This window comes from Anomaloglossus baeobatrachus, chromosome 4 (assembly GCF_048569485.1).
Source record: "Anomaloglossus baeobatrachus isolate aAnoBae1 chromosome 4, aAnoBae1.hap1, whole genome shotgun sequence".
Taxonomy (NCBI): domain Eukaryota; kingdom Metazoa; phylum Chordata; class Amphibia; order Anura; family Aromobatidae; genus Anomaloglossus; species Anomaloglossus baeobatrachus.
The window spans coordinates 573,288,441-573,312,209 of NC_134356.1; the positions used below are offsets into that span (position 1 = coordinate 573,288,441).

The 23,769-nt window shown below is 51.4% G+C and overlaps 1 protein-coding gene across 6 annotated transcripts in view; it reads left to right on the forward strand.

Moving 5' to 3' along the window:
• KIF23 (kinesin family member 23) overlaps positions 1–23,769 on the forward strand; it is a 127,152-nt gene that overhangs the window by 73,134 nt on the left and 30,249 nt on the right. For all 6 annotated transcript variants that reach the window (XM_075342886.1, XM_075342888.1, XM_075342889.1 and 3 more), the window contains 7 exons: positions 3,469–3,571; positions 4,100–4,179; positions 6,955–7,074; positions 8,064–8,223; positions 8,306–8,473; positions 8,559–8,716; positions 8,821–8,994. In XM_075342886.1, coding sequence (XP_075199001.1) covers positions 3,469–3,571; positions 4,100–4,179; positions 6,955–7,074; positions 8,064–8,223; positions 8,306–8,473; positions 8,559–8,716; positions 8,821–8,994 — 963 coding nt within the window. The remainder of the gene's footprint in view (positions 1–3,468; positions 3,572–4,099; positions 4,180–6,954; positions 7,075–8,063; positions 8,224–8,305; positions 8,474–8,558; positions 8,717–8,820; positions 8,995–23,769) is intronic.

The following is a 23,769-nucleotide window of genomic DNA, read 5'->3' on the forward strand; positions in this document are numbered from 1 at the left end:
CTTCCGCCTCGTCCGCTAACTCAGCCAAGGATCAGAAATCCAACTGGCGCCCAAAAGCGCGTCCGCAGAAGACCGCAGGAGGTTCTGCCACTAAGGCAGCTTCCTCATGACTCTCGGCCCGCTCCAGCCACGTCCTTAGTCGGTGGCAGGCTCTCCCACTTTGGCGACGCTTGGTTAAAGCAAGTCTCCGATCAGTGGGTGAGAGACATCATATCTCCCAGCTACAGGATAGAATTCTCTTCCAGCCCTCCAAACAGATTTTTTTTCTCTCAACTCCCCCCCCCTGCTCCAAGGCCGCCGCTTCCTTGCAGGCAAACGGAGTGATTGTCCCAGTTCCCGCTCAGGAATGGTTCAGAGGTTTTTACTCAAATCTCTTCCTAGTTCCAAAAAAGGACGGTACCTTCCGGCCCATCCTGGATCTCAAGCTTCTCAACAAGCATGTCCGGGTGCGACATTTTCGCATGGAGTCTCTGCGATCAGTCATTGCCTCTATGACCCAAGGGGAGTTCCTGGCGTCCATCGACATCAAAGATGCCTATCTACATGTGCCAATCGCAGTGTCCCATCAGCGTTGGTTACGTTTTGCGATAGGAGAGGATCATTTCCAATTCGTGGCTCTCCCCTTCGGGTTAGCCACGGCCCCTTGGGTATTCACCAAGGTCATGGCGGCAGTGATTGCGGTCCTGCACCTCCAGGGGTTACAAGAAAACCTCCAGGGGTTAGCAGTGCTTCCTTATCTGGACGACCTTCTGGTCAAGGGTACATTCAGCGCAGACTGTCAGCGGAGTGTTTCGCTCACTCTCGCCACCCTAGCCCAATTCGGGTGGATTGTCAATCTTCCTGACTCCGTCCTGGGTGATTCTCACCACGGATGCCAGCCTATCCGGCTGGGGAGCGGTACATCTCCACCACAGAGCACAGGGCACTTGGACTCCGTCCGAGTCAGCCCTTTCAATCAATGTGCTGGAAACCAGAGCTGTGCTTCTAGCTCTCCTAGCCTTTCACCACCTGTTGGCGGGCAGGCACATTTGAGTCCAGTCAGACAACACGACAGCGGTTGCGTACATCACTCACCAAGGCGGGACACGCAGACGCCTGGCAATGTTGGAGGTACAACGCATTCTTCAATGGGCGGAGGACTCCAAGTTCACCATATCCGCAGTCCACATCCCTGGCGTAGAAAACTGGGAGGCAGATTATCTCAGCCGTCAATCCGTGGACGGTGGCGAGTGGTCCCTGCATCCGGCAGTGTTTCAGTCAATCTGCCGCAAGTGGGGCACTCCGGATGTGGACCTAATGGCATCCCGTCACAACAACAAGGTTCCGGTTTACGTGGCTCGCTCCCACGATCCTCAGGCCTTCGCCGCGGACGCTCTGGTTCAAGACTGGTCCCAGTTTCGTCTGTCCTACGTGTTTCCCCCTCTAGCTCTCTTGCCCAGAGTCCTGCGCAAGATCAGAATGGAGGGCCGTCGAGTCATCCTCATTGCACCGGACTGGCCCAGGCGAGCTTGGTATCCGGACCTGCTCCAACTGTCCGTAGAGATGCCGTGGCATCTTCCGGACCGTCCAGACCTGCTCTCGCAAGGTCTGTTTTTCCGCCCGAATTCTGCGGCACTCAAATTGACGGCTTGGCTCTTGCGTCCTGGATTTTGACGGCTTCTGGTATTCCTCCTGAAGTCATCTCCACTATGACTCGGGCCCGTAAGTCTTCCTCCGTCAAGATCTATCACAGGACTTGGAAAATTTTCCTGTCCTGGTGTCGCTCTTCCGGCCATTCTCCTTGGCCATTCTCATTGCCGACCCTTCTGTCTTTTTTACAGTCCGGTCTGCAGCTAGGACTGTCCCTCAACTCTCTCAAGGGACAAGTCTCAGCTCTGTCAGTGCTGTTCCAGCGGCATCTCGCCCGGCTGGCTCAGGTCCGCACCTTCATGCAAGGTGCGTCTCACATCTTTCTGCCTTATCGGCGGCCCTTGGATTCCTGGGACCTTAACTTGGTCCTCACGGTATTGCAGAAACCCCCTTTCGAGCCCCTTAGGGAGGTTTCTTTGTATTGTCTTTCTCAAAAGGTGGCCTTTCTAGTTGCCATAACTTCTCTCTGGAGAGTCTCTGATTTGGCTGCGCTCTCCTCGGAGTCACCTTTTTTTTTGTTTTTTCACCAAGACAAGGTAGTTCTGCGTCCGACCCCGGACTTTCTTCCTAAGGTGGTCTCTCCCTTCCAGCTTAACCAGGATATTTCCTTGCCTTCCTTCTGTCCGCCCCCTGTTCATCGCTTTGAGAAAGCGCTGCATACTCTAGATCTGGTGCGTGCTCTCCGGATTTATGTGTCTCGCACCGCTGCGCTTAGGCGGTGCACCTCTTTTTGTGCTAACCACAGGGCGGCGCAAGGGTCTCTCTGCTTCTAAGCCGACCTTGGCCCGTTGGATTAGATCGACCATTTCGGACGCCTACCAGAGTACTCAGGTGCCTCCCCCGCCGGGGATCAAAGCACACTCTACCCAGAGCTGTTGGTGCCTCTTGGGCTTTTAGGCACCAGGCTACAGCTCAACAAGTCTGTCAGGCTGCCACTTGGACTAGCCTGCATACCTTTTTGAAGCACTACCAAGTGCATGCTCATGCTTCGGCAGATGCGAGCTTGGGCAGATGCATCCTTCAGGCGGCTGTCGCCCACTTGTGACGTTAGGCTCCGTCTACTTCTTAGTTTTTCTGTTTATTCCCACCCAGGGACAGCTTTGGAACGTCCCATGGTCTTGGTCTCCCAAAGGAACGATTAAGAAAAAGAGAATTTTGTTACTTACCGTAAATTCTTTTTCTTATAGTTCCGTATTGGGAGACCCAGTTCCCTCCCTGTTGCCTGTTGGCAATTTTCTTGTTCCGTGTGTTATCACCGGCTGTTGTCGTGGACAGAGTCTCCGGTTGTTCCGGTTCTTACTCGGTTCTACTTGTGGGTGGCTATTCTCCTTCAGCTTTTGCACTAAACTGGCTGGGTCTGCTCACCAGGGGGTGTATAAGCTCAGAGGGAGGAGCTACACTTTTTAGTGTAGTACTTTGTGTGTCCTCCGGAGGCAGAAGCTAAACACCCAGGGTGCTGGGTCTCCCAATACGGAACTATAAGAAAAAGAATTTACGGTAAGTAACAAAATTCTCTTTTTTGTGCTGACTCTCCCTTATAAAAGTAAGGTGAATAAGCAAACGTCTGCTGCACTTAATTCGTTGTGGTGCTAATACAGTAAGAATAAAAAAAGTCCAGATCTACCACCAGCAGAACTATGTTGCACAAGGTGTAAATTACATGGTAAGTATAGATTCAATTACGTTTGATTTCCACTTATTTAATGTAAAAAAATATTAAAAAATTTTAGTTTTTTGGAAATATTTTATAGGTTACAAGTTACATGTTCAGCCTCTAATCTATACATATTTTTCATTTTATTTATTTATTTATTTTATTTAATCTTCTGTACCCTTCAGGAAAAAGAGCAAGTAACACTGAGTCAACTCTCACTTGTTGATCTCGCTGGAAGTGAGAGAACAAACCGCACAAAGGCTGAGGGCAGCAGGCTACGTGAAGCAGGTAGTCTTTAAAAGTTAAAAATTATGACCATCACCCCTACGACCCACCCCCACATTCATTATCACTGGCATTTTGTTAACTAGCCTAGATGATCAGTTTGAAGAGTAATATGTAGCATATTCATCGAGCCATGTGCCTCTTAAAATATGTTTGGCGCGTCTTTCCACTGCCATATGCCACCACCAAGTGTAATACAGTCAAAGACTGGAGTTTATTTCTGTCTAATTTTGTGGCGTAATTTGCGATGCTTTTGCCATTTCTGCCCAGCTATGCCCCTTCTCATTGAAGCTATGCACACTTTGGCGCAGCTTGCCAGAACTGGCGAAAATCCACCAAGTGTCGCAACATTATTGCACAGCTATGAATTGATGAAAAAGTTTGTAACCTTTCAAACCGTTTTACTCAAGAATTCTGTCGTAAACTATTTGATGAATCGTGGCCTACTTTTGCACAAAGGAGGGCAAATTATAGGACCGCTCAAATTTGAGTAAGACCAGCGTAACCAGTTGTTTTTCCATTTGCCCTTAGGGAATATAAACCAATCCCTTATGACTTTAAGAACTTGTATTGAGGCACTACGAGAGAACCAGTTGTGTGGGACCAATAAGGTAAGTCTTTGTTCTTGATGACATTGTCACTTTTCATGATCTCTACCTACTTGTGGTTTATGGTTTTTAACTCTTCAGATCAAAGGGATTTTCTAGGCTTGAGATGAATGTCTGTTAGACCATTTAGATCAGGGGTGGGGAACCTTTTTACTGCCGGGGGCCATTTGGAATTTCCTACTAACCTTTGGGGGCCGCACAAAATTATCAACTTGAAAACTACCCTGGTATATTTGGTCAAACGGTTAAGTAATTCACCTCTACTGTGGCTGCTGGAGCTGCTTCTCTTTGGTGCGGCTGTGATGTTCGGTGATATTGATAATCTTATTTCTCACAGCTGCTTTTCCAGGTTTGTCTCGGTCTGGAGATGCTGCGGGCATATACATCACAGGAGACGCTGAGGCGCATAAATTACAGGAGACACTGGGAGTACACGTCACAGGAGGGGCTGGGGCGTATACGTCACAGGAGGGGCTGGGGCGTATACGTCACAGGAGGGGCTGGGGCGTATACGTCACAGGAGGGGCATGGACAGCCCTGGCGGTGGCACAGACATGACTAGGGACAAGGACAACACTCGGAGGCAGCACGGACTGGGGGGCATAGACAGCAGTGGGGAGTACAGAGCACTCGGGGGTACACAGTACTGAGGGGTGGCACACAGCACTGGGGAGTACGGACAGCATAAGGGGGGCACAGACAGCACTGACCATGGCATGGACAGCACTGGTGGCAGCATGGACAGCATTAGGTGGTGCGGACAGCACTGGAGCATAGACATCACCCAGGGAGTACAGACAGGATAGGGGGGCACGGACAGCATTGGGGGGTTACACAGCACTGAAGCGGTACACAGCACTGGGGGGTACACAGTACTAGGGGGCGGGGGAGGAGTCACACACACAGCACAGGTTCGGGAGGCCAGTAAATCTGCTGCAGCTCTTCTGTTACTTTATCGCAGCGTGCTGCTTACCCCGCCCACCAGACCACACTAGCACAGGTCGGGGTTAAGCCTAGAATGTATGGGCTGTAATCAGGTACTGAAAGTCAGGATCTGGATAGAGCCCATACATTCTAGCATCTACCCTCAGGTCATCAGGCAGTGGGATTTAAAGGGCCAGCAGCCGGGAAAAGCGTGGCTGCCGCCAGAGCACAGCGGTCCCCGGGAATGTGCCTGGGGGGCGCATAAAAAGTCGCCACAGGCCGCATACGGCCTGCAGGCCGGAGGTTCCCACCCCTGATTTAGATCCTAAGAAAAAATACCTTTTATTAATATATTCCTAAAATACTTTTTAAATACTAAAATCTGTCAAAATCCTACAAACAGACAGAACAAGACATGTACCAAAAAAGGGACAAAACAAAGTGTTTGTACACAGTGGACAACCCTTTACCTAGATGTACAGTAACATGGCAAGATGATGAGGGGCCCAATATTATAAGGGTAAATAGTGTACACAAAAGATTGGGGCCTGAGATAATTGCACCCTGTTTGTACACTGCCTACCAACAGAGGTAATCGCCCTAACTTTTTGGGTGCCCTCGCTCCACAGCAGCTTACCCTAAATTACCCTATCTTGCTCCAGACATCCCTGATAATACTACAAGGGCCTTAATTGTTTGGTCTTTTTTTATATAAAGGTATTTCTTCTCAGAGGATCTAAGTGGTCTAACAGTTTATACCCCCTAAACTACTAAGGCTGCTTTCACACTACGTTTTTTTTAGCATGCGTCATGAACGTTTTTTTGCTGCAAAAGCGGATCCTGTTTTTGCAAAGAAACGCATGCAAACGCATGTGTTATTTTGCAGGATCCTGTCACTTTAAGTTTATGGGCGGGCATTGGAGTCATGTGATCGGGAGTGAGGGGAACTGAACGTGAAAGACTGGGAGCTGACATCTGACAGCTGCGGAGGCTCATAACCAAGGTAAACATCGGGTAACTTGTTTAGATACCCGATATTTACATTGGTTATGAGCGTCTGCAGCTGCTAGGAGCCAGGCTGCCTGCTCCCTGCACACGTAACCAAGATAAACATCGGGTAACTAAGCCCGCGGTTACCCGATATTTACCTTGGTTACGAGCGTCCTCTGCTCTCAGGCGGGGGAGAGAGGGAGGAGGGGAGAGAGACTGATCACGCGAGGCTAGTTTCTGGGCATGCTCAGTAGAGCAAGCAGGATCCTGTCTATCAGCATACCAGCGTTCACATGCGTTTGCATGCTGTTTAGTCAGGATCCAGCAATTTGCAGTATTTGGACGCAGCTCAAAAACGCTAAAAAAACAAGTAGCGTTTTTGAAAAAAGTTAAAAAACTGCAAGTCGCTGGATCCTTACTATAACGCACACACACGCAGGTGAACGCATGTTGACGCGAGTCCATTGCAAATGCATTGAAATGAGAACGCATTTGCACTGGATCCATTTTTGCGTTCAAAAAACGTTCATGACGCATGTTAAAAAAAAAAAGTGTGAAAGCAGCCTAATTGTGCTTCGGTTTTTGAGCTGAAAGTCTGCAGGCAGGCTGTATGAATGTAGTCCTCACACTGTCGCTATTCTCCAGTATAAGTTTGCTGTCATATGTCGACTAGACATGCCCGACCTCTCAATAGAAGTGCACTGAGTGGGTGAGCATGTCTAGTTGGGATGTGAGCGGAAGTATGCAAATCGCATACAGTCAGGATGTTTAAGTCTGCAGTCAATTTCATCCCTAGACTGGACAACCCCTTTAAATGCCTGTGCTTTTCTTTGGTTTTCTTACCCATGAATCTTTTATTTACAGATGGTCCCTTATCGTGACTCCAAGTTAACTCATCTCTTCAAGAATTATTTTGATGGAGAAGGGAAGGTTCGAATGATAGTTTGTGTTAATCCTAAAGCTGATGACCACGAAGAGAGTCTAGTAAGTCTTAGAGAATGGAGTATTTTAGTTGAAAGACTTACCGTATTTTTCGCTTTTATAAGACGCACTTTTGTTCCCCCAAATTTTGGGGGAAAGTAGGGGGTGCGTCTTATAAACCGAATATACGGATTATATACTGCAGGGTCCAGGGGAGGTGGGGGGCCGCTCTGGAGCGGTGCTGGGGGCTGGTGAAGCTGCGGGAGGGAGCCTTTGATCTCCTGCTCCCGCTCATATATGCACAGCCGCTGTCCATCACCGTGGTGCTGAAACCACACCGCAGCGATGGACTGGGGGAGCTGCGCATATTATATCTGCCTGTGCTCCCTTTGATCGCACATGCACCCCTGTGTTAGCTATGGCCCCCATGCTGCTGCCCATAGTAAAATAAAAAAAACTCTTTACTTACCCCCTCCAGCGTGTCTCCCCGGTCTCCCTCCTGGTGCTGTGATCATGCACGCAGAGATGTCACTCTCCTGTGCCGATCACATGACCGGGACCGTGAACCAGGAAATGCAGGCAGGAGGCCGGAGCTCAACCCCAAGGAGGGGGACACGAGGGAGCACAGTGCTGGAGAAGGTAAGGAAAGAGTTTTATTTTACTAAAAGCAGCAGCATGGGGGCGATAACTAACACAGGGGGGCCGTGTGTGCCAGCCACAGGGGGGCCGTGTGTGCCAGCCACAGGGGGGCCGTGTGTGCCAGCCACAGGGGGGCCGTGTGTGCCAGCACAAGGGGGCTATATTCAATATAAGGTGGCCATATCCACATTAAGGGGGCTAATTTTAGGATGGGGGGGGCTATGAGGGACATATATTCTATATGATTTGTTAGATGGACACTGGCATTATAAGATGGACCCCATTTATTAAAAAAAAATTCTCTATTCCTTCACCAAATTTGGGGGTGCGTCTTATAATCCGGTGTATCTTATAAAGCGAAAAATACGGTAATTTGCCATGGTCTTTTATGATTTTTCTTATGTATTTAACAGCAAGTTATGCGATTTGCGGAGATGACCCAAGAGGTTGAAATTGCTCGACCTGTAGACAAACCGATCTGTGGCCTCACTCCTGGACGTCGCTACAGGAACCAAGCCTTTAAAGATGAACTTTCTCGTAGGCTGGAGGAACGTGGTGGTCCTGTCATTGGAGGCAAGCGCAGTCCCCTTCGGTATTTTGTTTAGTTAGTCTACTGTGCTTTTTCTAAATGGTTTTCCTTTTAATGTTTCCATAGAGCCCGAGGAGCAGGCTGTAATAGAGATGCTGATTCAAAGCTTCCCTCCTATTCCATCCTGCGAGCTTCTAGAGGCCAACGATGATCAGACTCTTCCACGGCTTATTGAGGCCCTTGAGAAGAGACGCCGTATTCGCCAGATGATGGCTGATGAATTCAACAAGAGTGGTAAGATGGATCTCTGGGTTGTGACCATCTATTTGCACTTTTTCCTGTATATTTGCAAAACTCTTATACATGGTTGTGTCTTTAGTTACCTCATTTAAATTCATGCTTCAAGACCTCAATGGAGTAGTAGCAGCAAAGGAGACTATAGCCCAAGGCAGAATGACTGAGAAGGAGAGGGCTATAGTGTCTCAAAAGGCAGAAATAGAACGACTAGAAAAAAAAGTAAAAACTCTGGAGTACAAAGTGAGTGTGCCGATCTCTGATTTCTGTTTAAACTCCTCGTATCCTTTTACATTTGTTTCTTTGGGATTTAATGTCCCCTATAATTTTATATTCTGCACTTACAGATTGATATTCTGGAGAAGACCACCACTATCTACGAAGATGAAAAGCGCACTTTACAGCAAGACCTTGAGTCACACCAACAGAAACTGCATCGTCAGTTTTCTGACAAGAGGCGGCTAGAAGCCCGCTTGCAGGGCATGGCAACTGAAAATGCCATGAAATGGGAGAAAGAGTGTGTAAGTACCCTAGACCGTAGTATCTGCAACCTGGTAGTTGTACATTTAATTGCAAACTTTAGATTTCTTTGTCGCTCCATTGGGAGACCCAGACAATTGGGTGTATAGCTTCTGCCTCCGGAGGCCACACAAAGTATTACACTTTAAAAAGTGTAACCCCTCCCCTCTGCCTATACACCCTCCCGTTCATCACGGGCTCCTCAGTTTTATGCTTTGTGTGGAAGGAGGCACACATCCACTCATGCTCCCATTTTAGTCAGCAGCAGCTGCTGATTTTATCGGTTGGAAGAAAAGTGGGCCCCCACAGGGCCCCCGGCATGCTCCCTTCTCACCCCACTAAGTCGGCGGTGCTGTTAAGGTTGAGGTACCCATTGCGGGTACAGAGGCTGGAGCCACATGCCGTTTTCCTTCACCATCCCTTAGAGGCTCTGGGAGAAGTGGGATCCTAACCGGTCATCCATTCACTGGGACCGGGCTCCCTCCGCAACCCCTGTGGGAATCTGCCGGACACGAGACTTTGTATCATCAGGGACAGGGCCCTGCATCTAAAGGTACTCTGTGTGCCCATGGGGACGGTGCATGGAGTGCTTGTTTCACAGACGCTGCAGCTGCTGCTGGTTTTTGTGACGACCGGGACTTCCGCGCCGACCGCGCCTGTTTGTCGGCCGCGGTATTAAATTTAGTCCCCGGCTTCATGCGGCCTAGTACCATAACTCCCGCCCCCGGGCCTGCCAGTCAGGGGTAAGGGCGGGACGGTCGACCTGATGTCGCCAGTGAGGGCTGGAGCATACTTTAGGTTTCCCCCCCCCCCTCACTGATCACTGTGGGGCACCAGATTCCCGCACTTTACTAGTCGCCGCCCACGGCTCCCTCCTCCCCTGAGAGCTCCGGCAGCCATTTTTACAACACATTCTGCCAGTGGAGGATTTCAGGAACGAGCTCTGCAGCTCTGGGAGACCCAAGGCAGGGAATCTGGTGGACACACACCGCTTTGGGCGGTCGGTAAGCCACACCGGTCACCCGGTGCTGGTCCCCCTAGGGTGCCGAAGTGTGTATATATATATATATATATATATATATATATATATATATATATATATATATATATATATATATATATATATATATATATATATATATATATATATATATATATATATATATATATATATATATATATATATATATATATATATATATATATATATATATAATATATAATATATATATAATATATATAATATATATATATCTCTCTGTATATATTTTCTCTGTTCGGCCGAGTTGTTTTGCTTTTGGCTATATACCCTCAGTGATCACTCTCCTAGGAGACAACAGCATGTCGTCCACAAGGAGCAAGGGCGCTAAGGCAAAGGGTTATTTTGCAACCTGTACCTCTTGTGCGGCTATGTTACCTGCAGGTTCCACCTACCCTCACTGTGAGCAATGCTCGGCCCCTGTTGCACTTGCTCAGCCGGAGCCTCGGGCACTAGTGGGACCCTCGGCTCAGGCAGACCCGCCTGCTTCCCCTGTCCAGGTGGCAGGGACAGAGTTTGCAGTTTTTGCTGAGAAACTCTGAGTCGCTTTCACAATCCATGGCTCAGTCTATGGACAAATGGTCTGCTAAGCTACTAGAAGCCTTGCAGTCCAGATCGGTCCTTACACAGGCCCCGGGCACTGTTGTATCATCGCCTCCAGGCCCCTCTCGGTCTGCGCCGCAGCGTGCTCCTGGGGTGGCCCCTAGGTCTCACGTGGAGGACTCAGGCACGGACCACAGTCCCAGACCGGCTAAGCGGGCTCGCTGGGAATCTTCCCCGACTTCCTCACGCTGCTCAGGGTCTCAGCTTGAGGACTCTCTGGAGGATGAGGCGGACGTCGCAGCTCAGGGCTCTGACCCTGACGTTTCTCTCAATCTTGATACACCTGAAGGGGACGCCATAGTAAATGACCTTATAGCGTCCATCAACCAGGTGCTAGATCTTTCTCCCCCAACTCCACCTATAGAGGAGTCGGCTTCGCAGCAGGAGAAACACCAGTTTAGGTTTCCCAAACGTACACGGAGTGCGTTTTTCGATCACTCTAACTTCAGAAATGCTGTCCAGAAGCACAGAGCATTTCCGGACAAGCGCTTTACTAAGCGCCTTAATGACACACGTTACCCCTTCCCCTCTGACGTAGTTAAGGGTTGGGCTCAATGTCCCAAGGTGGATCCTCCAGTCTCTAGACTGGCGGCTAGATCTGTAGTATCAGTTGCAGATGGCTCATCGCTCAAGGATGCCACTGACAGGCAGATAGAGCTCCTGGTGAAATCCATCTATGAAGCCACAGGCGCGTCTTTTGCCCCGGCCTTTGCAGCCGTGTGGGCACTCCAAGCTATCTCAGCTTGTCTGTCTGAGATTAATGCGGTCACACGTACCTCTGCTCCGCAAGTTGCGTCTTTGACTTCTCAGGCGTCGGCTTTTTCGTCCTACGCCATGAACGCCGTCCTGGACTCTGCTAGCCGTACAGCGGTAGCATCCGCTAATTCGGTGGCAGTCCGCAGGGCCATGTGGCTACGCGAATGGAAGGCAGACTCTGCTTCCAAGAAGTTCTTAACCGGTTTGCCGTTTTCTGGCGACCGATTGTTTGGCGAGCGATTGGATGAAATTATTAAGGAATCCAAGGGAAAGGACTCGTCCTTACACCAGTCCAAACCGAAGAGACCTCAGCAACGGAAAATACAATCGAGGTTTCGGTCCTTTCGGCCCTCAGCCAAGTCCCAATCCTCCTCGTCCAACAGGCCAGAGAAGGGCCAGAGGAACTCTTATGCGTGGCGGTCTAAGTCACGTCCCCAAAAAAACGCCGGAGGCACTGCCTCCAAGGCGGCCTCCTCATGACTTTCGGCCTCCCCAAACCGCATCCTCGGTCGGTGGCAGGCTCTCCCGCTTTTGCGACGCCTGGTGGCCACATGTCCAAGACCGATGGGTGAGAGACATTCTGTCTCACGGTTACAGGATAGAGTTCAGCTCTCGTCCTCCGACTCGTTTCTTCAGAACATCTCCGCCCCCATCTCGGGCCGGCGCACTTTTTCAGGCTGTGGGCGTCCTAAAGTCAGAAGGAGTGGTGATTCCCGTTCCCCCTCAGGAACATGGTCACGGTTTCTACTCCAGCTTGTTCGTGGTGCCAAAGAAGGACGGATCATTCCGTCCCGTTCTGGACCTCAAACTGCTCAACAGGCATGTGAGCACCAGAAGGTTTCGGATGGAATCTCTCCGCTCGGTCATCGCTTCGATGTCACAAGGAGACTTCCTAGCATCAATCGACATCAAGGATGCTTATCTCCATGTGCCGATCGCACCCGAGCATCAACGCTTCCTGCGTTTCGCCATCGGGGACGAACACCTTCAGTTCGTAGCACTGCCTTTCGGCCTGGCGACAGCCCCACGGGTCTTCACCAAGGTCATGGCATCCGTTGTGGCGGTCCTACACTCTCAGGGCCACTCGGTGATCCCTTACTTAGACGATCTCCTAGTCAGGGCACCCTCCCGGGTGGCGTGTCAACACAGCCTGACCGTCGCTCTGGAGACTCTCCAGCGGTTCGGGTGGATCATCAACTTCCCAAAGTCCAAGTTGACACCGACCCAATCACTGACTTACCTCGGGATGGAGTTTCATACTCTCTCAGCGATAGTCAAGCTACCGCTGGACAAACAGCTTTCGCTGCAGACAGGGGTGCAATCTCTTCTTCGGGGCCAGTCACACCCCTTGAGGCGCCTCATGCACTTCCTGGGGAAGATGGTGGCAGCAATGGAGGCAGTCCCCTTCGCGCAGTTTCATCTGCGCCCACTCCAATGGGACATTCTCCGCAAATGGGACAGGAGGTCGACGTCCCTCGACAGGAACGTCTTTCCCTTGCAGCCAAAACCTCTCTTCAGTGGTGGCTTCTTCCCACTTCTCTGTCGCAGGGAAAATCCTTCCTGCCCCCATCCTGGGCTGTGGTCACGACGGACGCGAGTCTGTCAGGGTGGGGAGCGGTTTTTCTCCACCACAGGGCTCAGGGAACCTGGACTCCGACAGAGTCCTCCCTTCAGATCAATGTTCTAGAGATAAGGGCAGTGTATCTAGCCCTAAAGGCGTTCAATCGGTGGCTGGAGGGCAGGCAGATCCGCATACAGTCGGACAACGCCACGGCGGTCGCGTACATCAACCACCAGGGCGGCACGCGCAGCCGTCAAGCCTTCCAGGAAGTCCGGCGGATTCTGCTGTGGGCGGAGGCCACAGCCTCCACCATCTCCGCAGTTCACATCCCGGGCGTAGAAAACTGGGAAGCAGACTTTCTCAGTCGTCAGGGCATGGATGCGGGGGAATGGTCTCTTTACCCAGAGGTGTTTCGAGAGATCTGTCGCCGCTGGGGAACGCCGGACGTCGATCTCATGGCGTCACGGCACAACAACAAAGTCCCGGCATTCATGGCACGGTCTCAAGATCAGAGCTCTGGCGGCGGACGCATTAGTTCAGGATTGGTCGCAGTTTCGACTGCCTTATGTATTTCCCCCTCTGGCGATGCTGCCCAGAGTGCTGCGCAAGATCAGGTCCGACTGTCGTCGCGCCATTCTCGTCGCTCCAGATTGGCCGAGGCGGTCGTGGTACCCGGATCTGTGGCATCTCACGGTGGGTCAACCGTGGGCGCTCCCAGACCGCCCAGACTTGCTGTCACAAGGGCCATTTTTCCATCTGAATTCTGTGGCCCTCAACCTGACTGTGTGGCCATTGAGTCCTGGCGCCTAGCGTCCTCAGGGTTATCTCAAGATGTCATTGCCACCATGAGACAGGCCAGGAAACCAACGTCCGCCAAGATCTATCACAGGTCTTGGAGGATCTTCTTATCCTGGTGCTCTGATAATGGTTTTGCTCCCTGGCCTTTTGCCTTACCCACTTTTCTTTCATTCCTTCAATCCGGAATGGACAAGGGTTTGTCTCTCGGCTCTCTCAAGGGACAAGTATCGGCGCTATCCGTATTTTTTCAAAAGCGTCTAGCCAGGCTTCCGCAGGTCCGCACGTTCCTGCAGGGAGTTTGCCACATAGTCCCACCTTACAAGCGTCCGCTGGAACCCTGGGACCTTAACAGGGTGCTAACGGCTCTTCAGAAACCACCTTTCGAGCCGCTGCGGGATGTCTCTTTATCACGTCTTTCGCAGAAGGTGGCATTTCTAGTGGCAGTTACATCGCTCCGTAGAGTGTCGGAGCTGGCTGCGCTGTCATGCAAAGCCCCCTTCCTGGTTTTTCACCAGGATAAGGTGGTTCTGCGTCCTGTTCCGGAATTTCTCCCTAAGGTGGTATCTCCTTTTCATCTCAATCAGGATATCTCCTTACCTTCATTTTGCCCTAATCCAGTTCACCAATGTGAAAAGGATTTGCACTCATTAGATCTGGTGAGAGCACTCAGGTTCTACGTGTCTCGCACGGCGCCCCTGCGCCGTTCTGATGCGCTCTTTGTCCTTGTCGCTGGCCAGCGTAAGGGTTCGCAGGCTTCCAAGTCAACCTTGGCTCGGTGGATCAAGGAACCGATTCTTGAAGCCTACCGTTCTTCTGGGCTTCCGCTTCCTTTGGGGCTGAAAGCCCATTCTACCAGAGCCGTGGGTGCGTCCTGGGCATTGCGGTACCGGGCTACGGCTCAGCAGGTGTCAGGCAGCTACCTGGTCTAGTCTGCACACTTTCACGAAACACTATCAGGTGCATACCTATGCTTCGGCAGACGCCAGTCTAGGTAGGCGAGTCCTTCAGGCGGCGGTTGCCCACCTGTAAGAGGGGGCCGTTTTCGGCTCTTTTTATTGAGGTATTCTTTTACCCACCCAGGGACTGCTTTTGGACGTCCCAATTGTCTGGGTCTCCCAATGGAGCGACAAAGAAGAAGGGAATTTTGTTTACTTACCGTAAATTCCTTTTCTTCTAGCTCCTATTGGGAGACCGAGCACCCGCCCCTGTTCCCTTCGGGCTGGTTGTTCTTTTGTGTACACATGTTGTTCATGTTGAATCGTTTCTTTTGGTTCATGGTTTTCAGTTCTCCGAACATCCTTCGGATTGAATTTACCTTAGACCAATTTATAAGTTTCCTCCTTCCTGCTTTTGCACCAAAACTGAGGAGCCCGTGATGCACGGGAGGGTGTATAGGCAGAGGGGAGGGGTTACACTTTTTAAAGTGTAATACTTTGTGTGGCCTCCGGAGGCAGAAGCTATACACCCAATTGTCTGGGTCTCCCAATAGGAGCTAGAAGAAAAGGAATTTACGGTAAGTAAACAAAATTCCCTTCTTTGTCTACCTATAGACTTGGATCTACTGATGCCTACAAGGAGTTGTAGCAGGGACATATGAAGTGACTTGACTTTATCAACAACTGGCATGTATCTTAAAGGGAACCTGTCACCAGGTTTGGCCCATAAAACCTGCGGCCACCACCAGTGAGCCCTTATGTACAGCATTCCAGAATACTTTATATAAGAGGCCAGGCTGCTCTGTATAACATAAAAATCACTTTTATTACACTCACCTAGGGGATGGTCCAGTCCGGCGCCTCCTCTCTACTGCGATTGCCATCCTTCTTCTACCCAGCCGTGTCCTACGTCTTCCACACAGGCCGGCATGGTGGTCCTACGCAGGCGCACTTTGATCTGCCCCGAGCAGGGTAGATCAAAGTACTGTAGTGCACAGGCGCGAGGAAAGGTTAAAGACTGCACTACGATACTTTGGGCCGTTCAAAGTGCGCCTCCTCAGGTTCATAATGCCGGCCTGTGTGGAAGACGTAGGACATGTCATCCACTGAGCTGGAAGGAGGATGGCGATCGCCACAGAGAGGAGGCGCCAGACCAGAGAGCAGCGACACCCATCAGACCGCCCCGCAGCTGAGTATAATAAAAGGGATTTCTTCAGCGCTCTATTGGGAGACCCAGACGATTGGGGTATAGCTACTGCCCTCCGGAGGCCACACAAAGCACTACACTAAAAAGTGCAAGGCCCCTCCCCTTCTGGCTATACCCCCCCGTGATATCACGGGTTCTCCAGTTTTAGCTTTGTGTGCGAAGGAGGTCAGACATCCATGCATAGCTCCACAGATTTTGGTCAGCAGCAGCTGCTGACTATGTCGGATGGAAGAAAAGAGGGCCCATATAGGGCCCCCAGCATGCTCCCTTCTCACCCGTGGATGGTGTTGTAAGGTTGAGGTACTTATTGCTAGTACAGAGGCCGGAGCCCACATGCTGTTTTCCTTCCCCATCCCCATGAGGGGCTCTGGGTGAAGTGGGATCTTACCGGTCTCCAGGCACAGAGACCGAGCTCCATCCACAGACCCAAAAGAACCTGCTGGATATGGAGCTGAGTATCGTCAGGGACAGGGCCCTGCTACATCAAGGTACTCTGTGTTCCCATGCACATCGCGCCCACACACACCAGCATTGCTGGGAGTGTTAGTGCGCCGGGGACAACAGCGCGGAGCGCTGGTGCTATTATTCACTGCAGCTTTGCTGAGTGAATTTATGTATTGAAAACGGCCGCGCCGGCCGCTGCTGGTTGTTTTTTACATTGTGGCGCGGCTGGGACTTGTGGTGCGCCGGGGGACTTCGGCGTCGGCCGTGCACATGGGACGGCCGCGCTTATTACTAGAGTCCCCGGCTTTGCGGCCTAGTTTTCGTTTCGTTCCCGCCCCAGCCCTGCCAGTCAGAGGAGGGGCGGGACGCTGTACAGTAGCTCAGCGCAGGGAGCTGGAGTCTGCTTTGCATTCTCCAGCCCCCTCTCACTGAACACAGTGAGACGCCGGGTTCCCGCTCTTGGCTGGGGCTCGCCCACGGCCCGCCCCTCTGCACAGGACGGGGAAGAGAAGCCGGCAGCCATTATGGTTTCCACTCTGGGAGAACGGAACCAGTCACAGGTTTTTGGGCGACCTCGCACCCGCTCTTGTGCGGGCGGTAAGCAACTGACACCACTAATGCTGAAGTGGGCTTTTGGGCTGTGTGCTGATATGCTATGCACTGTACTGTACTGTCGCTATTCTGGGCAACAGCAGCAAATAAGCAATGCTGCTGAGGCACAAGCTTTCAAGGCTTCTTCGTTTGCATGTGCTGCAGTGTTTACTGTCAGATTGGGCAACAGCAGCAGTAGAGCAATTTGTGCTAAGGCACAAGCTTTCAATGCTGCTTCGCTTGCATGTGCTGCACGGTTTATTGTTATGATATACATTCACTGTATGTCGCTATTCTTGGCTAATGCGCCCAGATAAACAGACAAAAGCAGCAGTAGAGCAATGGTGCTACGGCACAAGTTTTCAATGCTGCTTGACTTGCATTGGCTGCAGTGTTTACTGTCATGCTTGTATGCTATACATTCACTGTATGTCGCTATCCTTGGCTAATGTTCCTGGATAAATAGACAACAGCAGCAGAAAGGCTAGGGTGCTAACGCGCAAGCTTTCAATGCTGCTTGGATTGCATGGGCTGCAGTGTTTACTGTCATGCTGTATGCTATACATTCACTGTATGTCGCTATCCTTGTCTCATGCTCCTAGATAAATAGACAACAGCAGCAGAAGAGCAAATGTGCCAAGCCACAAGTTTTCAATGCTGCGTGTACTACATGTGCTGAAGTGTTTATTTGTACTTCATGCTTGTATGACTATTCACTGTACGGTCGCTATCCTCGGCTAGGCTCTTAGATAGCTAGACAACAACAGCAGAAAAAGACAAGTTGCCAATGCACGGGCTTTCTATGCTGCTTGTACTGCATGTCATACGGTTTCAGGACCCCCAGTGCGTGCAATTGCTCAACCGGGGTCTCTGCTATATGTGGCCAAAGGAACCACCTGTGATCTCTGTCCAGAGACAGGGACGAAGTTGCAGTTTTTCCGCTTATATATTGTCTGTGACTATGACTGACATCTTACAGACTTTGCACCCCAAGCAGACCGTGGGCAATATGGTTGCAATGACCCTGGCCGCCCTGATCTGGAGCATCTCAAGGCGCCAGAGTGATTCCAGGCATCCCAGAGAGCAGGCATCCGACACGGTCGACAGTCCCAGATGGCCTCAGCGGGCTCGCTGGCATTAGCCCTCGACTACATCACTGGGCAAGGTCCCAGCTGGAGTACTCTCTGTACGATGAGGCAGACGTAGCTGTTCAGGACTCTGTTCCTGAGACCGCTCTCAATCCGGATACACCGGATGGTGACGCTATAGTGAATAATCTTATTGCGTCCATCAACGAAAGGTTGGGTATTTCTCCCTCAACTCCTCCAGTGGAGGGGTCAGCTTCACAGCAAGAGAAATCTCTATATATTGAGTACTTGTTTAGCACTCTGACTCCAGAGACGCAGTCCAGAAACGACACGCTTATCACGATAAGCGTTTCTCCGACCGTATTAATGAGACACGTGTCGCTCCCCCTGACGTGGTCAAGCGCTAGACCCAGTATCCAAATGTGGATCCCCCAATCTCCATGCTTGCAGCTAGATCTATAGTTGTAGTGGTGGATAGGACTTCACTTCAAAAGGCCATTGACAGGCAGATTGGCCTCTGGTTGCAATCTGTCTATGAAGCTATCGGCAGGTCGGCTGCTCCGGCAGTCGCAGCCGTGAAGGCACTCCAAGCTATTTCAGCTAGTATTGCGCAGAGGGTCGCTGTCACAGGTACTCTCGGTCCCAGCAGCGTCTTTAACTCGCAATGTCGGCATGGCGAATCATGCTGTTATTGCTGTCCGAGACTCTACGAGCCGGACGTCAGTGGCATTCGCCAACTCCGTGTTTTTACGCAGAGGCTAGTAGTTGAGAGATTGGAACAGAGGCTGCTTCCAACGAAGTGCTTAACCAGGTTGCCTTTATCTAGTGATAGTCTGTTGGTAAGGGTTGAATGAAATCATTCAACTATCCAAGACGACTCAAAAAGCCCAGAAGGGCATAGATTCCTAGCGGGCTCAATTCACGCCCGGGGAAGGCAGCCGGAGGATCCGCTACCAAAGCGTTTTCCTCATAATTTTCAGCCCTCTCACTCCGCAACCGCGGGGGGGCAGACTCCCCCGCTTTAGCGGCATTTACCTACCGCAGGTTGAGGGCCTGTGAGTGAGAGTCAGTTTGTTTTCAAACTACCGCACCGACCGAGCCGAGGCTCTTCTGCAGGCGGAAAGAGCCGTAATCCCTGTTCCTCTTCAGGAACCAGATACGCATTTTGCCCCGACCTGGTCGTGGTGCCAAAATAGGACGGCTCCTTCCGTCCCGTTCGGGACTTTATACTGCTTAACGAGCACGTGAAAACCAGGCGGTTCCGGATGGCATCACTCCGCTCCGTCATTGCCTCTCTGTCTCAAGGAGTTTTCCTAGCTTCAATAGACATCAGGATGCTTATCTACACGTGCCGATTGCTCCGAGGCACCGGCGTTGGCTACGATTCGTTATTAAAGACGAGAATATTTCGTTTCGTAGCCATACCCTTTGGCTGGCGACAGCCCCACGGGTGTTCACCAAGTTCGTGGCAGCAGAGGGAGCAGTCCCGCGCTCTCACGGTCACTCTGTGATCCTTTACTTGGGCAATCTACTGGTCAAGGCACTCTCCTTTACAAGCATGCCAACACAACCTGAACATGGCGCTGGACCCTTCCCAGAGTTTCGGGTGGGTCTTCAACTTGTCAAGGTTGAACCCAATCGCTGGCATCTCCTGGAGAGTTTTCACACTCTCTCAGCGATAGTGAAGCTTCCGCTGGACAAACAGCGTTCACTACAGACGAGGGGACAGTCTCTCCTTCAAGGAGGCGCCTCATCCAGAGGCGAGTTTTAGCTTTTCCAGACGGTCAAAGACCATCTTCAGAGGAGTCCACTCTTCAACTCAGTGGTCTGGAGCTCTGGGCAGTGTATCTTGCACTGCAAGCCTTCCTGCAGTGGCTGGAATGCAAATAGATCCGAATTCAGTCGGACTATCCACAGCGGTGGCATACACCAACCACCAAGGCGGACTACGCAGTCGACAAGACTCCCAAGAGGTCCGGCGGATTCTGCTATGGGTAGAAGACAGAGCATACACCATATCAGCTGTTCACATCCCGGGCGTACGACACTAGGAAGCAGACTTCCTCAGTCGCCAGGGCGTGGACGCAGGGGAATGGGCTCTGCACCCGTTTGTTTGCAAGAATTCTGTAGACGCAGGATGAAGACGGACGTCGACGTCATGGCTTCTCGGCAACAACAGGGTCCCGATTTTCATGACGCGGTCTTACGATCAAAGAGCTCTGGCGACAGGCGCCTTGGCTCAGGATTGGTCACAGTTCCAGCTACCGATTGCTGCCACACCATCCTCGTCGCCCCAGACTGGCCGGGGAGGTCGTGGTACCGTGATCTGTGGCATCTCACCGTCGGTCGACCGTGAGCACGACGTCATTGCCACCATGAGACGGGCTAGCCAGCCGCGGTCTGCCAAGATCTACCACAACTCGTGGAAGATATTCTTATCTTAGTGTTCTGCTCAGGGAGGGTCTCCCTGGCCATCGGCATTGCCTACTTTGCCTTCCCTCCTGCAATCTGGTTGGGAAAGAGGTTGGTCGCTCGGCTCCCTTTAAGGGCAAGTCTCGGCACTATCCGTGTTCTTTTCAGAAGCGTCTAGCACGTCTTCCTAAGGTGCGCACGTTACTACAGGGGGTTTGTCATATTGTGCCCCCGTACAAGCGGCCGTTAGATCCATGGGATCTGAACAGGGTACTAGTTGCTCTCCAGAAGCCGCATTTCGAGCCTCTGAGGGAAGTTTCCCTTTCGCGCCTGTCACAGAAAGTGGCCTTTCTGGTTGCGATCACGTCGCTTCGGCGAGTGTCTAAGCTGGCGGCTCTGTCATTCAAGGCTCCCTTCCTAGTGTTCCACCAGGACAAGGTAGTGCTGCGCCCTATTCAGGAGTTTCTCCCTAAGGTTGTATCCGCGTTTCTTCTTAATCGGGATATACCCTTTCCTTCCTTTTGTTCTCATCCGGTTCTCCGGTATGAAAAGGATTTACAGTTGTTAGTTCTGGTGAGAGCACTCAGAATCTACATTTCCCGCACGGCGCCCATGCGCCGCTCTGATGCATTTTTTGTCCTTGTCGCTGGTACGCGCAAGGGGTTGCAGGTTTCTAAAGCCACCATGGCTCGATGGATCAAAGAACCAATTCTTGAACACTACCGTTCTGCGGGGCTTCCGGTTCCTTCAGGGCTGAAGGTCCATTCTACCAGAGCCGTAGGTGCGTTTTGGGCATTACGACACCAGGCTACGGCTCAACAGGTGTGCCAGGCAGCTACCTGGTCGAGCCTGCACATTTTTTCACCAAACATTATCAGGTGCATACCTATGCTTCGGCGGACGCCAGCCTAGGTAGAAGAGCCCTGCAGGTGGCAGTGGCTTCCCCATAGGGGAGGGCTGTCTTGCAGCTCTAACATGAGGTATTTCTTTACCCACCCAGGGACAGCTTTTGGACGTCCCAATCGTCTGGGTCTCCCAATAGAGCGCTGAAGAAGAAGGGAATTTTGTTACTTACCGTAAATTCCTTTTCTTCTAGCTCTTATTGGGAGACCCAGCACCCGCCCTGTTGTCCTTCGGGATTTTTTTGTTGTTTGCGGGTACACATGTTGTTCATGTTGAACGGTTTTTCAGTTCTCCGATGTTACTCGGAGTTAATTTGTTTAAACCAGTTATTGGCTTTCCTCCTTCTTGCTTTGGCACTAAAACTGGAGAACCCGTGATATCACGGGGGGGTATAGCCAGAAGGGGAGGGGCCTTGCACTTTTTAGTGTAGTGCTTTGTGTGGCCTCCGGAGGGCAGTAGCTATACCCCAATCGTCTGGGTCTCCCAATAAGAGCTAGAAGAAAAGGAATTTACGGTAAGTAACAAAATTCCCTTCTTCTTCATCGTTCTTTATGGGAGACCCAGACCATGGGTGTATAGCTTCTGCCTCCGGAGGACACACAAAGTACTACACTCAAACGTGTAGCTCCTCCCTCCTAGCATATACGCCCCCTGGTAGCCAGTCCTAGCCAGTTTCAATGCTTTGTGTTCAGGAGGTCACACACACACATGCATTCTCTGATTTTTGATTTTTTGGATTTCAAAGATTTGGAAGAAAAGCGGGTCCAGTCTGGACTCCCGGCATGTCCCTTCTCACCCCACTGTGTTGGCGGTGCTGTTAAGGTAGATTTTCCAAGGCTGGAGCCTTCACATGCCGCGCTCCTTCACCATCCTCTGGGGCTCTGGCTTGAAGTGGGAGCCATCACGGTTCTCACTGCTTTGCAGGAGACCGGTCTCCATCCGCAGCCCTTTCAGGATCCTGCCGGACGGAGCGCTCACCTCCCAGGGACCTGGCACCTGCGTCTCACAAGCTAAGTACTGAGACGTTTTTACCACAGAAAGTGGTCTTTCCAGGGGTCCCTTGTACTTTATTTATTGGGGAGAGTGTGTTTTATGACTGTTAACATTTCCGGCCGGTTCTCCAGTTTTCACTGGAGAACCGCGCCGATGGTGCATGCACGCTGGCCGCATGTTTAAATCTAGGCCCCGGCTTCGCCTGAGGCCTAGTTTCGGTTTTCACTGCCCCTGCATGTCAGTCATGCAGAGGGACAGTGCGGTTCCGCCCAGCGGCTGTTCAGCACAGGGAACGGACACTCCTCACTGAGAGATTCCCTCCCCTGTCTACCTCATTTGCCCGCTCTCAGAGTAGGCCCCGCCCCCTCTCCTCGCTCCGGTCGCCATTTTCTCAGCGTTCTCAGTGTCTGCATAGGCACAGAGATTCCACATTGTGACAAATGGGGGCCTGGGCGGCACAGAAATGTATGTTAAACGGTCTGGTAAGCCACAACCTCCGGTTGTGCAGCTGCTTATATTCTCTGTTTATATACTCTGCTGGGGGTCATTCTGGACAGAGCCCCCACTTCTGCAGCATGTCTCACATCAGAGCAAGGCTGCAAGGCTGTTCTTAATATGCACTGCATGTAGACTCGTACTGCCTGTACCGAGCACATAAACACTCAGCCTGGAGGCTCATCAGTGGTCCCTCCAGCTGCTCCGGTGGTGCTGAGCATGCATTAGCCCCCTTCTCAGGGCGCTTCTGCTGCTACGGCTCGCTCAGCAAAGCTCACAGGGAACTCTTCATCTGGTCTCAGACCCCGTCCTTCTAAAATGGAGACGCAGGGTCCCCTGTCCTTCCCCGTCCCGCAGCTCTGATTCACGAGCTGACTCACTGGACGAGGAGGATGTCTTTACTAGGGGCTCGGATGCTACTTCATGTACCATTGATCTGTCCGAAGGTGATGCAGATGCTAATGATTTGATTGCGTCCATTATATTTGTACTGGACCTCAATCCGCCTGTATCAGGGGAGCATCCCCCTCTGGCAGAAAGGCATCAGTATACCTTAAAGAGAACAAGGAGTGGGTTCCTTAACCACTCCAGTTTTCAGCCCACTGTGACCAAGCCCAGAGCCTGTCCTGACAAACGCTCCCAAAGCGTGGTTCTGATGACTGTTTCCCCCTTCCACCAGAGGTGGTCAAGGAGTGGGCTCATTCACCAAGGGTGGTCCCTCCGGTGTCTAGATTTTCAGCCCGGATAGTTGTATCAGTGGCTGACTGCACCTCTCTAAGGATCCCACTGTACATTAATTCTGTACTGGACCTCAATCCGCCAGTATCAGAGGAGCAACCCTCTCTGGCAAAAAGGCACCAGTTTACCTTGCCTAAGAGAACAAGGAGTGTGTTCCTTAACCACTCCAGTTTTCAGGCCACTGTGACCAAGCCCAGGGTCTGCTCTGACAAAC